Source organism: Bubalus bubalis, chromosome 23 (assembly GCF_019923935.1).
Source record: "Bubalus bubalis isolate 160015118507 breed Murrah chromosome 23, NDDB_SH_1, whole genome shotgun sequence".
NCBI classification, from domain to species: domain Eukaryota; kingdom Metazoa; phylum Chordata; class Mammalia; order Artiodactyla; family Bovidae; genus Bubalus; species Bubalus bubalis.
Window position 1 is genome coordinate 51,050,382 of NC_059179.1, and position 13,207 is coordinate 51,063,588.

Here is a 13,207-nt window from a genome sequence, read left to right on the forward strand (position 1 = left end):
GGGTGAACGTAGGCAGAGCTGGGGCTCTGTCCACCGCATCCCCCGTCCCTGCAAGCTTGGCAGAGGGGCCGGGCTGGACTGGCCCGCAGGGACACGGGGGCGCCTGGCCTCCCACGGCCTGGCTGTGGGCTCTGCAGGGGTTGCCGACGTCCTGTCCACCCCCTGCACCGGTCAGGAAGCTTCCTCTGGCCCAGGCAGGGGCCCGAGCCTCGTGACTCACCACCCACTTTTCCAAAGTGTGATGTCCTCGTTTTTCATGATGCTCTGAACCCAGCAGCTTTGTCAGTGACCTTAGAGTCCACACACTGTGCTCTGGTAACAGCAACACAGGGCTGGGGGTGCGGCCGAATCACACCCTTCACGTGTTAAAGGTAAAAGCAGGTGTCTGCGTGTAAGAAACGCCCATTGGACCTGGTGCTTGCTCAGGGGCCACAGCGGGAGGGCCTGACACATGGTGCCGTGTGTGCAGCACCCCACCCCCCAGGCAGGAGGTTCCAATTCCAATTCTGCTGCGTCTGTGGCAGCTGTCCCAGGGAGGGTGGGGGGATGGGGGGATGGGGGCTGGAGGGGAGAGGAGAAGCTTGCCGGCTCCTGCTCCCCCCACCCCCCAGCCTCCCCCAGCCTTAGGCTCCTTCTGAGGTCAAGCAGGTGCTGCTGGGCTGGAGATGGTGACGCAGGCGGCCGGCCTGGTGACCCACTTAGAGGTGACCTGGCAGATTAGCCCTGCATGACCCCCCCGCCGCCCCGGCACCCCACCCAGCCTTCTCCCATCTGAGACTCACCCAGTCCCTGCAGCAGACACACTCGCACACTTCGCACACACATTTGCACACTTCATACAGACACACACAGTCCCTGCAGCAGCTGTGCACCCTGACGCACAGACACACTTGCACACTTTACACACACAGATGCACTCGCACACTTCACGCACACACTTCATGCACACACACACTTCACACACACACACAATCTCTGCAGCAGCTGTGCCCCCCAACACACACACACACTCGCACACTTCACACACACAGACGCACTCGCATACTTCAGATGCACAAGTCTAAGCTCCCTGGGCTGGGGGTCCAGTGGGGGGCGAGGCAGCTGCAGGCAGCGCCGGGTGACGGCTCTGCCATGTTGCCACTCGCGTCCCGGTTACAGGGCTGCAGAGCCCCCAGCTTGTAGCCCTGACGGCAGAAATCTTCCAGGTCCCTGCCAGGAGGATAACTGCTGCAGGATGGCTGGAGTGGGGGCGCGGGGCACCCCAGCAGAGCAACGAGAACACACCCCAACAGCAGGGGGCTGGGCACCTTCAGGAGCGCAGGATCTGCGTAGAGCCCAGAGCACTGGGCGTCCGTGTGGGAGCCAAGGAGGTCAGGGCACACACAGGAGAGTTCCACCCAGGCATCCAGGTGTGGCCAGCATGAGGAGGAGAGAAAAGAAAGTTCTGGAACAGAAAACCCAATAGACAGGGAACAGGAATTAGGCAGGACAGAGGATGGCCACTGTGGGGAGGCGGACGAGCAAACTCAGATGAAACACACCAGGCCCCAGTGGTCAGAAATCCAGGGCAGACATCCCCAGGCCCCAGAGCTGATTCTCTAGCATTCAGAGTGCTGTTCACACACACTTTGGGTAATGCCCTAACCTAGACGTTTGAAGGAATTAGTTGTTTTCGAGATAAATGTCAGTCGTCTATGAATTCTTTTCTTGTTTTATTTAATTTTTAGCTGCACTGGGTCTCAGTTGCTGGGTGCAGGCTTCCTCTAGTTGCCGTGAGCGGGGGCCACTCTCCACTGGCGTACGAGCTTCTCACTGTGGTGGTTTCTCTTGTTGCAGAGCCTGGGCTCTGGGTGTCAGGCTTCAGGAGCGGTGGCTCTCCGGCCTTTCAGCACGTGTGGCACACGGGCTCAGCTGCCCCATGGCATGTGGACTTCCCCTGGACCAGGGATCGAACCCGTGTCCCCTGCACTGGCTGGTGGATGCCTATCTGCTGTCCCACCAGGGAAGGCCTAAGCAGTCCGTGAATCCTTAGAGAACCACGCAGCCTTTATCCTGCCCTCCTTGGCCCGTGCACAGGGCCCCTCCGCCCAGAAGAACCTGTCGCGGCTGCTTCCGGGGAGGGCGGAGAAGATGTCCTGCTGGAGATGCCGGACGGTCACTGTCCAGAGCTTGTGGGGTCCCTGAGAGCAGCCTTGGATCGGGTGGCAGGAGGCTAGTCAGGGGACACCCGTAAGCCCCAGCTGTACCTGCACACGTGTGGGGGGCCATGAGCTCACGTGGAGCCACAGGGGTCTGTCTCTGTCGGAAGAGCTGGCTCTGCTGCTTCTGGCATATTTTCAAAGTCTGTCTGCCGGTTCGTCGTGTCCTTGATCCAAGCCGATGAATCTGTAATTCAGGTTTTCTGACTGCAGGCCTTCTTCAGCTTTCCCCACACTGAGTCAGGCGTGAGCCCGCACGTTAGCTTGACTTAGTGGTGGAACACCGTCAGGTGTGTGGTGCCCATGCCCGGGCCGGGCCCACGTCCTGTGCTGCAGCCTCGCCCCTCCCCCCACACCCCGCGCCGGCCAAGGGTTGGGACCCCAGCGTGGGGGGCGCGAGCGTGCTGTGCCTGGCAGCTGCCTTGGCATCAGCGGCTGTTTTCCTGAAAGGCTTTTGCTGCGTCTTCCAGGGGGCAGCAAAGATTGCCTTTGCCACGGACCCGAGAGAGAACAAGAAGACACTGAAGAATTCGCCTGGAAAAGTGACACAAAGCAAGGAGAAGCTGCTGTAAGCATGTCAGGAGACGAGGTCCGCAGCCTCGTCGGTAACCGGGCGTGAGTCATCCTCCTAGACACGCCCCCTCCGCCCACCCCGACCCCGGCGGTCCCGGCCCCCTCCACGGGCATCAGCTCTGGTCAGAGGGCCCTGGAGGAAGGTGGTTGTGCTGTGACCTGTGGATGGCAGAGGGCTCATTCCTCCATCATCCTGGAAATTGGGAAAGTGTCACGGGTCCATCAGTGGGTTAAGGCAGCCATATGGGGGTCTGACCTGCAGTTGAGGAGTTGGTGGGGGGTGCTCGCAAATCTGGGATCCCACGTCGCCCCCATGGCCCCTTAGCAAGCCCACGGCCGGCCACGTCTGTGCACAGACACCCCACCCCGTGGGCAGGACTTCCCAGGAGCTGGGGTCTGAGATGAGGGCAGTCAGGCCCCTTGCCATGGGGTCTGTCCTGAGGACTCAGGAAGCCACTGTGCTGGGGGGGGGGTTCTCAGGGCCCCGGCAGGGGTGTGCCCCAGGGTCTACCACCCTCCCCATCTCACTCCCAACGTCCTATGGGGGACGCAGCCCTGGGCCTCGCTGAGCAGACCCATCCAGCATCACCCCTGAGGCCGTGCTCTATTCCTCTCTGAGGGATTATTAAAATCGCGTGTTCCCGCTGGAAACAGACACCCCTGCTTCACCAGGCGCTGAGTGCAGTGTCCTCTGTGTGTAACGTCTCACATGAACCTGAGGGTTTAAAGCAGAGCAGGTCCAGCAGGAGAGGGCGCGGGAGGCAGCCTGTCCCTTGTGGGTGGGTGCCCGAGGCAGGGGGAGCGGCCCCTCCCGGCCAGGGGGACAGAAGTTGCTCCGGGGTGGGCGGGTAAACAGCTCCGTCTCACCACACCCTGTCCCAGCAGTGGCCTCCGAGGGCAGATTCTGGAGGAGACGCTGAAGCCACAGGCCCAGCAGCTGCACGCGCGGAGGAGCAGGTTCCGGGGGCTGGCACCCCTCAAGGACGTCGGGAGGGCTGCCCGGGACGCGGAGATGGTGACTGTCCATTGAAACCCGGAGGGAGCCACACGGGCTCTGACCCTGGGGGTCACGGGGTGGGAGGGCAGGAAGGAAGCAGAAGCAGCGAGTCCTGAATGGAGGAGCCCAGGGATCTCCCTGAGCCTGAAAACACAGGCCCGGGGGGCAGATGTAATCCGTGTCCTGGGAGAGGGGTCTGGGGGAGGTAAGGGAGTGTGGGAGGTGGGACAGAAGGGAGACCCCTGCATGATCCACGCCAGCCCTCTGACAGGAGGGGGCTGCTCTGACGCTGGCCCCCTGGCTACCTCATTCTCCATCTCACCATTTCCTGGTCCAGCCTATGCGGGGCAGGGAGCGGGGGGAAGGGAGACCCCCAGCACAGGGGGCTGAGGCTTGTGGGGTGGGGGGGGAGGGGAGACCCCCAGCAGAGGGGGCAGGCTTGCGGGGCGGGGGCGGGGGGTGGGGGAGGGAAGGGAGACCCCCAGCACAGGGAGCTGAGGCTTGCAGGGAGTGGGGGCCCTCCCCTCGGGGGCCAGCTCCAGGCCCAGGGCACTGGCTCCGCCCCCACCGTGCCTCTGCGTTCAGGCTGACCTGAGTACCTCTCTGTCCTGAGGCCCAGAGGCTGCACGATGAAGTACTGAAGCTGAAACTGAGGTCGGCCTTAAACAGAAACCACCAGTGTGCTGCCCTGCCCAGGAGCCTGTTGCTCAGGCCTGCTGTGTCCCGGCCTCAGAATATATTTTTTAACCCCAAGTATTAAGAATTTGAACACGTTTACAGACACTACTGACAGCGTTTTCTCACCTGGAAGACGTGGCTCGCGCCCTCCCAGGGAGCCCCCTGGCGCAGAGCCTGAGGGTCTGTGTCTCCATCCCTCCATCCGCACGTTCTGAGCCCGAGGGGTTCCAAGCTGCATTAAAGGAGAAGGTGGTGATAGGCACGCGGCTCCATGTCTGTCGGTCGATCGTGGGAAGAGTGCGGTGTAGGCGCCTGCGCCTGCCCTCAGGCAGCCTCCCTCCCCTCGGGGTCCCCCACACCTGCCCTCAGGTCCCCCCACCCCCGGGGTCCCCCACTCCGCGGGGGCCCCCTCACCCTGCTCACAGCAGGCCTGGAGAGCCCATGACTGCCTGCCTGCAGTGGGGTCAGGGGTCCCATGAGCGGTGCCCTCCTCCTGCCTGGCTGTGTTGCCCCTCTCCCCAGGGGCTGCCCCCTGCCCCCCCATACCCATCCCAGACCCCCCGGGGGGCCATCACTCAGTCACTCGACTTAACCTCTTTTGCTGGCTGAACATGTGATGACGTGAGGTGAGGGCTTGATCTAGAAAACACCTTTGATTCTAACTGACAGATACAGGATGACTCAGAGTCTCGATTTCTTCTTGTGTCAATTTTGATAGATATGTTTCTCAGTGACTTTTTTCATTGCATCCAAGTTGTCTGGTTTATTAGCATACAATCCTTGGTGATCTTCTCATTCAGCACTGTCTCAGCCGCTGAGGACCTGTAGCATGTCCCCTCTCATTCTTGATGGGATGCCGTCCTCCTTAATCTGGCTAGGGATTCATCACTCCTATTAGTCCTTTTCAACAATCACCATTGGCTTTGTCAAGGTGCTGTTGCGTTTTCTGTATCCCTGGTTTCTGTGCTCCTTTCCTCTGCTTTTTAGGTTTGGTTAGTGCTTGGAGGGAATGTTCCCATTTCATTGCATGGGTCAGAAAGGAAGAAACATGGAAAATCCATACCCTGGGCTCTCAGCTCAACAAGCTAGATGCGTCAGTTACTTGCTGCTATGTAACAAGTTACTGCAAAACAAAGCAGTTGGAAAAGGAGGTAAATAATAAATAATTGTAGTGTGTGTTATTATATAGTATGTAAGCAAAAAGCAAAAGAGAAAAGGAAAGATATAAGCATCTGAATGCAGAATTCCAAAGAATAGCAAGAAGAGATAAGAAAGCCTTCCTCAGCGATCAATGCAAAGAAATAGAGGAAAACAACAGAATGGGAAAGACTAGAGATCTCTTCAAGAAAATTAGAGATACCAAGGGAATATTTCATGTAAAGATGGGCTTGATAAAGGACAGAAATGGTATGGACCTATCAGAAGCAGAAGAGATCAAGAAGAGGTGGCAAGAATACACAGAAGAACTGTACAAAAAAGATCTTCATGACCCAGGTAATCACGATGGTGTGATCACTGACCTAGAGCCAGACATCCTGGAATGTGAAGTCAAGTGGGCCTTAGAAAGCATCACTACGAACAAAGCTAGTGGAGGTGATGGAATTCCAGTTGAGCTATTTCAAATCCTGGAAGATGATGCTGTGAAAGTGCTGCACTCAATATGCCAGCACATTTGGAAAACTCAGCAGTGGCCACAGGACTGGAAAAGGTCAGTTTTCATTCCGATCCCAAAGAAAGGCAATGCCAAAGAATGCTCAAACTACTGCACAATTGCACTCATCTCACATGCTAGTAAAGTAATGCTCAAAATTCTCCAAGCCAGGCTTCAGCAATATGTGAACCGTGAACTTCCTGATGTTCAAGCTGGTTTTAGAAAAGGCAGAGGAACCAGAGATCAAATTGCCAACATTCGCTGGATCATCGAAAAAGCAAGAGAGTTCCAGAAAAACATCTATTTCTGCTTTATTGACTATGCCAAAGCCTTTGTATGGACCACAATAAACGAAAATTCTGAAAGAGATGGGAATACCAGACCACCTGACCTGCCTCTTGAGAAATCTGTATGCAGGTCAGGAAGCAACAGTTAGAACTGGACATGGAACAACAGACTGGTTCCAAATAGGAAAAGGAGTACGTCAAGGCGGTATATTATCACCCTGCTTATTTAGCTTATATGCAGAGTACATCATGAGAAATGCTGGGCTGGAAGAAGCACAAGCTGGAATCAAGATTGCCGGGAGAAATACCAATAACCTCAGATATGCAGATGACACCACCCTTATGGCAGAAAGTGAAGAGGAACTCAAAAGCCTCTTGATGAAAGTGAAAGTGGAGAGTGAAAAAGTTGGCTTAAAGCTCAACATTCAGAAAACGAAGATCATGGCATCCAGTCCCATCACTTCATAGGAAATAGATGGGGAAACAGTGGAGACAGTGTCAGACTTTATTTTTCTGGGCTCCAAAATCACTGCAGATGGTGACTGCAGCCATGAAATTAAAAGACGCTTACTCCTTGGAAGGAAAGTTATGTCCAACCTAGATAGCATATTCAAAAGCAGAGACATTACTTTGCCAACAAAGGTCCGTCTAGTCAAGGCTATGGTTTTTCCTGTGGTCATGTGTGCATGTGAGAGTTGGACTGTGAAGAAGGCTGAGCACTGAAGAATTGATGCTTTTGAACTGTGGTGTTGGAGAAGACTCTTGAGAGTCCCTTGGACTGCAAGGAGATCCAACCAGTCCATTCTGAAGGAGATCAGCCCTGGGATTTCTTTGGAAGGAATGATGCTAAAGCTGAAACTCCAGTACTTTGGCCACCTCATGCGAAGAGCTGACTCATTGGAAAAGACTCTGATGCTGGGAGGGATTGGGGGCAAGAGGAGAAGGGGACAACAGAGGATGAGATGGCTGGATGGCATCACTGACTCGATGGATGTGAGTCTGAGTGAACTCAGGGAGTTGGTGATGGATGGGGAGGCCTGGCGTGCTGCAGTCCATGGGGTTGCAAAGAGTCAGACACGACTGACGACTGAACAGCAACATGTTCCTGTTTTATGAGTCTCATGTTTTTGTTCCTGTATTCTTCCCTTGCTGTTCTCTGATGTTAAATTTTTTTTTTAATTTAAAATTATTTGGGGCTCCCCTGGTGGCTCAGTGGTAAAGAATCTGCCTGCCAGGGCAGGAGACACGGGTGCAGTCCCTGGCCTGGGAAGATTCTGTCTGCAACTAAGCCCACGAGCCGCGAGTGTGGAGCCTGTGCTCTTGAGCCAGGAGCCCAGACTGCTGAGCCCATGTGCCGCAGAGCTGAGCTCCGTGGCGAGAAGCCACGGCAACGCGAAGCCCCCATTCACCACAGCCAGAAAAAAAAACATATGCAGCAACGAAAACCCAGAACAGCCAAATAACTGGGTAAGTAAATAAAAATTATAAAACGTGCAGGTCATAAAAAAAAAAAAGAATGCAAAACTTCGTGAACTAGAAAAAAGAGCATCAATAAAACAAGTTTTCAAAACAATTTTTTAAATATTTTTTGATGTGGGCCATTTTTTTAGTCTTTATTGAATGTTTGTTACAATGTTGCTTCTGATTTATGTTTTGATTTTTTTTTGGCCCCAGAAGCATGTGAGATCTTAGCTCCATGACCAGGATCAAACCCACACCACCCCCTACCCTTGCAAGGCGAATTCTCAACCACTGCACTACTAGGGAGGGCCCTAAAACCATTTTTTTTTTAGAAAATCATTTTAAAATTTTTATCTGGGGAAGCAGAGAGGGAAGGGAAGGGAAGCTGTGGGGTCAGAGGACACAGGGAATAAAACACACGTCTAATTTTCCAAAATGAAGAGAGAAGGTAAAGGATCGTTAACTCTTAACGGGATGCAGAGCACAGGGAACTTCAGATGAGCAGCGAGAAGAGTGGAGGGAATCTCAGACCAGCAGGACAGATACAAAGATGGAAGGGTATCAGCCATCACACTGAACTTTTTTTGGGGGTGTCGGTATCACAGTTTATCTTTTAAATTAATTTTATTGGAGTACAGTTGTTTTACAGTGTGTTAATTTCTCACGTGCAGCAAAGTGAATCAGCTATATGTGCACATGTATCCACTCTTTTTTGGATTTCCTTCCCATGTAGGTCCTTGTCACCACAGGACGCCGAGCAGAGCTCCTTCTTCTTGTTGCTGTTCAGGCTCTAAGTTGTGTTCAACTCTTTGCGACCCTATGGACTTCCACACGCCAGGCTTCCCTGTCCTTCACTATCTCCTGGAGCCTGCTCAAATTCACGTGCACTGAGTCAGTGATACCATCCAACCATCTCATCCTCTGTCGTCCCCTTCTCCTCCCGCCTTCAATCTTCCCCAGCATCAGGGTCTTTTCAAATGAGTCAGTTCTTCACATCAGGTGGCCAAAGTATTGGAGTTGCAGCTTCAGCATCAGTCCTCCCAATGAATATTCAGGGCTGATCTCCTTTAGAATGGACTGGTTGGATTTCCTTGCTGCCAAAGGGACTCTCAAGAGTCTTCTCCAACACCACAGTTCAAAAGCACCAATTCTTCAGTGCTCAGCTTTCTTTATAGTCCAACTCTCACAACCATACATGGCCACTGGAAAAACCGTAGCTTTGACTAGATGGACCTTTGTTGGCAAAGTAATGTCTCCTTTTTAATATGCTGTCTAGGTTGGTCATAGCTTTTCTTCCAAGGAGCATCTTTTAATTTCATGGCTACAGTCACCATCTGCAGTGATTTTGGAGCCCAGAAAAATAGTCTCTCACTGTTTCCATTGTTTCCCCATCTGTTTGCCATGAAGTAATGGGATCAGATGCCATGATGTTAGTTTTTTGAATGTTGAGTTTTAAGCCAGCTTTTTCACTCTCCTCTTTCACTTTCATCAAGAGGGTCTTTAGTTCCTCTTCGCTTTCTACCTTAAGGGTGGTGTCATCTGCATATCTGAGGTTATTGATATTTCTCCCGGCAATCTTGATTCCAGGTTGTGCTTCATCCAGCTCAGAATTTCACATGATGTACTCTGCATAGAAGTTAAATAAGCAGAGTGACAATATACAGCCTTGATGTACTGGTTTCCTGATTTGGAGTCAGTCTTGATCCATGTCCAGTTCTAACCAAAGTACTGGAGCTTCAGCATCAGATGTATTTTATACTGAGTAGTGTCTGTATCAGAGAAGGCGATGGCAGCCCATTCCAGTACTTTGCCTAGAAAATCCTTCATGGATGGAGGAGCCTGGTAGGCTGCAGGCCATGGGGTGGCAAAGAGTCGGACACGACTGAGCGACTTCACTTTCACTTTTCACTTTCATCCATTGGAGAAGGGAATGGCAACCCACTCCAGTGTTCTTGCCTGGAGAATCCCAGGGATGGGGGAGCCTGGTGGGCTGCCGTCTATGGGGTTGCACAGAGTCAGTCACGACTGAAGCGACTTAGCAGCAGCAGCAGTGTGTGTATGTCAATCCCAACTTCCCAGTTCATCCTGCCACCGCCCACCCTTCTCCCTTGGTATCCACATATGTGTTCTCTATGTCTGTGTCCATTTCTGCTTTGCAAATAAGTTCATCTGTATCCCTTTTCTAATTCCACAGTTAAACAATACTATATGATTATACTGAACTTGCTAATGCTGAATTGTTCTATTATTTAAAAAAACAACCCACCATCTGACAGTCTTTGACTTTTATGCTGTTTCTAAGTCATTCTTACAGCAGAGTGATTTTTTTACGAAGGTTGAGATGTGCGGAGTTTGACTTCCAGGTGGCATTAGGATCTGGTCCTGCCTCGGCCGGGAGACCCCATGCAGCCTACAGAGGCCACGGATGGTGGCGGGGGGCGGGCAGCTGTCTGTTGAAGAGCAAGCGTGTGTGGCCGCTCCTGGGTCACCGGGGCCTCCTCGGGCCAGTTCTCTCATCACTACCCGTCTCCCCAGCACGCTCCGCGGTTCGTGGTCCCCTCATGCGGCCTCTATGGCGGGTGCCTGGCCCTCTTCAGGTTTCTCGGGGCTCGCAGAGGCCCCCAGGCCTCCCCGAGGCGCAGGCCGCGAACCAGCACAGCACACGTCCCCGTGTGCCCTGCATGGACTCCATCACAGGCTGCCCAGCCCTCTGCTGTGCGGGGCCCTGTGCTCCCCTTCTGCACGCCTCTGGGCACCGCCCAGGAGAGGCCAGTGCAGGAGGGCCTCTGGCATGTCAGGGCCACGGCCCAGCTGGCAGACATCCTCGTGAACACACAGAGTTCAGACAGGCCCGCGGCTCCCCGCCATGTCTGCCTCACCTCCAGGTCTTGGTTCCAGCCCCTCCCGCACCTGTTGGTGGCCTTCTTCCCACCTCTGCTCTTGTGGGGGTGGTGGGCACGTCCCCACCGAGCCCGCCCTCCGCCCTGGGCAGGCGATGGCCACCTGTGGGGGCTGCCCCCGGACTGGATGTTGATGCACTGAGCTGACCTCCGGCCCCCAGTCTGCAGAGGCAGAGCCTGTGTCCCTGGGGTCCTGCGTGGGGCTGTCTTCTTTGTGGGCTACATCACCAGCTCTCTCTGGAGCCAGGGGGTCCCCGGCCACGGGTGCCAGTCTCCCCAGATCAGTACTGGCATTTGCCCCTCCTGGCCCTTCTGTCCCCAAGCCCTTGCTGCCCGTGGATTCTGCCCCCAGCTGTGGTCTCTTCTTTCCCGACTCTGTGCTCACTGCCGGGAGACGTTTGTCATTTGCATCTCAGCACAGTGTCCTCCCCACTGGTCACTGATGGAAATTCCCCCGGGGGGTCGGGGTGGGCGGGGTTGGGGGGGGTCCTTCACTGTCGAGCCCTGGAGGTTTGACGTGGGCGCTGTGCTGGGCCACCTCCTCCTCCGCCGGCCTTGCTGGCACGGGCTCCTGTGTCAGCTCCTGCGTCAGCTGGCCAGAAGCTGGCTCCCCGAGGTAGGGCAGGCTGGACCCCCTGACCTTTGGGGCGGTGCTGTGGACCCAGGCGCGCCGCGCCCCTCCCCTCCTGCGGCCCCGCCCCCTCCCCTCCTGAGGCCCCGCCCCCTCCCCTTCTGCAGCCCTGCCCCATTTCCTGGCACTTCCGTGGCCTCGGTTCCTTCTAGGCCTCACGGTGGGAGGGGGGCAGGGTTAGACCAGGCCCACCCCCGAGACATGAGCAGCGGCTCCCAGACTCTGGCCAGCTGTCCCCACCGCTGCCCTCCAGGCGCGCTGGGGGCGGCAGGCGGGGTTCGGGGGGCGGTCAGCATCTTGACTCAGGGAGGCAGGCCGGCAGGCTGGCCTGGGCTGAGGCTGGGAGCCAGGGGGAGGCCCCTCCCCTAGGCGCCTCATGGCCGTCATGTGTTCATCCTGCTTCTACCAGAGCACGCCTGGCTCCCCAAGACCCGCCTGGGACAGCAGCTCTCACTGCCCAGAAGGAGCCGGGCTGCTGGGGGCGGCCTGCTCCCGGGATTCGGAGCGTGTGCGGGCGGGGCGCCACCCGCCGTGTCATCGGGGTGTCCAGGTGGGGGACGCCCTCCGTCCCTCTTTCCCTTGGCCCGCCCGCCCCGGCTTGGTGTCCGCTCATTCCTCACCCGCAGTGCACCCCCGGCAGGCCTGACCACCCGTGTCTTGAGCTGGCGGGCCGGCCCCGGGCAGGTAGGGGGAGGAGCATCCCGCGGAGAAGGCGGAACCCGGGCGCAGGGGGCGGGACGGGGCTGGCCGAGTGTGTCCGTCGTGGGCGGCCTGGGCAGGCGGGGCGATCGGGACCGCTCGGAGGCCTGGCCCGGGCCTGCTGCGAGGTCCCCTGCAGGTGGCGCCGCGGGTCGGAGGCGGGCCGGGCCCCAGGGCCGCAGGCCAGCCCTGTCCTGCCTCTCCCGGAGCGCAGCCGCTGGCCGGGGGTGGGGCCACAAGAGCAGCGCGCCTCCCACTGCAACGAGACCCCCGCATCCCAGCTGGTACACAGTCTACGAGCTGCGACCCCCGAGTGGAGGGCCCGAAAAGAGTACCGAAAGGGGGGGGGGGGGTCCGGCCCCTTCCTCTCCCCAGGAGCCTGGTCAAGCCCGCGGACACGCTCTTCGCTCGCCTTGGGCTGTCCACCGGCCGGCCCAGGGGCGTCATCCCGCGGCCCGGCTCCGAAGGCCGTGGTGTGCGGGTGTGGCCAGGACGTGCGCTCCGGGCCCTGTGGACGCAGGTGAAGTCTCGAGTGCTCACTGGCGTCTCAAGGTGGGGTGCGGACCCAAAGGTGGACACACATCCTAGCTCCGGGACGCCGTGCCTGTTGGGGGCCCTCCTCTGGCCTAAGGGCAGAGGTGGAGTGTCCTCAGGCCCAAGCGGTGCAGCCTGTCCCCGCAGAGCAGGGAGCCCGCTGCTCTGGAGAGATGAGCAGTCCTGGGCTCGGGGCTTTGTGTTGCTGTTTCCTGCCTGCATATCCCAGGGGAGTGTTCCCTCCAGCTAGGAATGGCTGGTGATGGTCTCCAGGCAGCCTGAGGCCCGCGCAGAGCAGAGCTCAGGGAAGAACTGCTCACCCCACCTTGCACAAAACCATCAGCCTCCATTCCTTCTCTGGGAGGGCTGAGCGCCCAGCAGTAGGAAGCAACTGGGCCTTTCCAAACTCTGCCCCACCCCCGCCCCGGGCCCCACGTCATGTGCCCCCTCCCCTGCCCCCCTAGCCCTGTGCTGGGTTGGGGTCAGGGGGCTTGGAGCACTGGGTTCTCAGGCCTCTGCGGGCACTTGGGCCCAGGTGCAGAGGGGCCAGGTCACAGGGCAGGTGGGTTACGGGAAAGGCCACTAAGTGGGACCAGAC

The 13,207-nt window shown here is 56.8% G+C and overlaps 2 protein-coding genes across 11 annotated transcripts in view; one reads left to right on the forward strand and one right to left on the reverse strand.

Annotated features, from left to right (window-relative positions):
• Positions 1 to 4,708, forward strand: part of LRRC27 (leucine rich repeat containing 27) — a 26,737-nt gene extending 22,029 nt beyond the window's left edge. For 4 of the 10 annotated variants that reach the window (XM_045164216.1, XM_045164214.1, XM_045164222.1 and 1 more), the window contains exons 9-11: positions 2,669 to 2,813; positions 3,657 to 3,786; positions 4,382 to 4,708. In XM_045164216.1, coding sequence (XP_045020151.1) covers positions 2,669 to 2,813; positions 3,657 to 3,786; positions 4,382 to 4,528 — 422 coding nt within the window. In that variant the 3' untranslated portion in view covers positions 4,529 to 4,708. Of the gene's footprint in view, positions 1 to 2,668; positions 2,814 to 3,656; positions 3,787 to 4,381 lie in introns of those variants that run through there. The other 6 variants (XM_045164218.1, XM_045164217.1, XM_006041289.4 and 3 more) reach the window with 4 other exon arrangements.
• LOC123331383 (translation initiation factor IF-2-like) lies at positions 4,552 to 12,959 on the reverse strand. The gene is made up of 3 exons (XM_044935121.2): positions 12,935 to 12,959; positions 11,997 to 12,621; positions 4,552 to 4,678 (listed from the first exon to the last, which is right to left on the reverse strand). Exons 1-3 carry the CDS (start codon positions 12,957 to 12,959, stop codon positions 4,552 to 4,554), a joined length of 777 nt encoding a protein of 258 aa, XP_044791056.2.
• Positions 12,960 to 13,207: the final 248 nt, after the last annotated feature.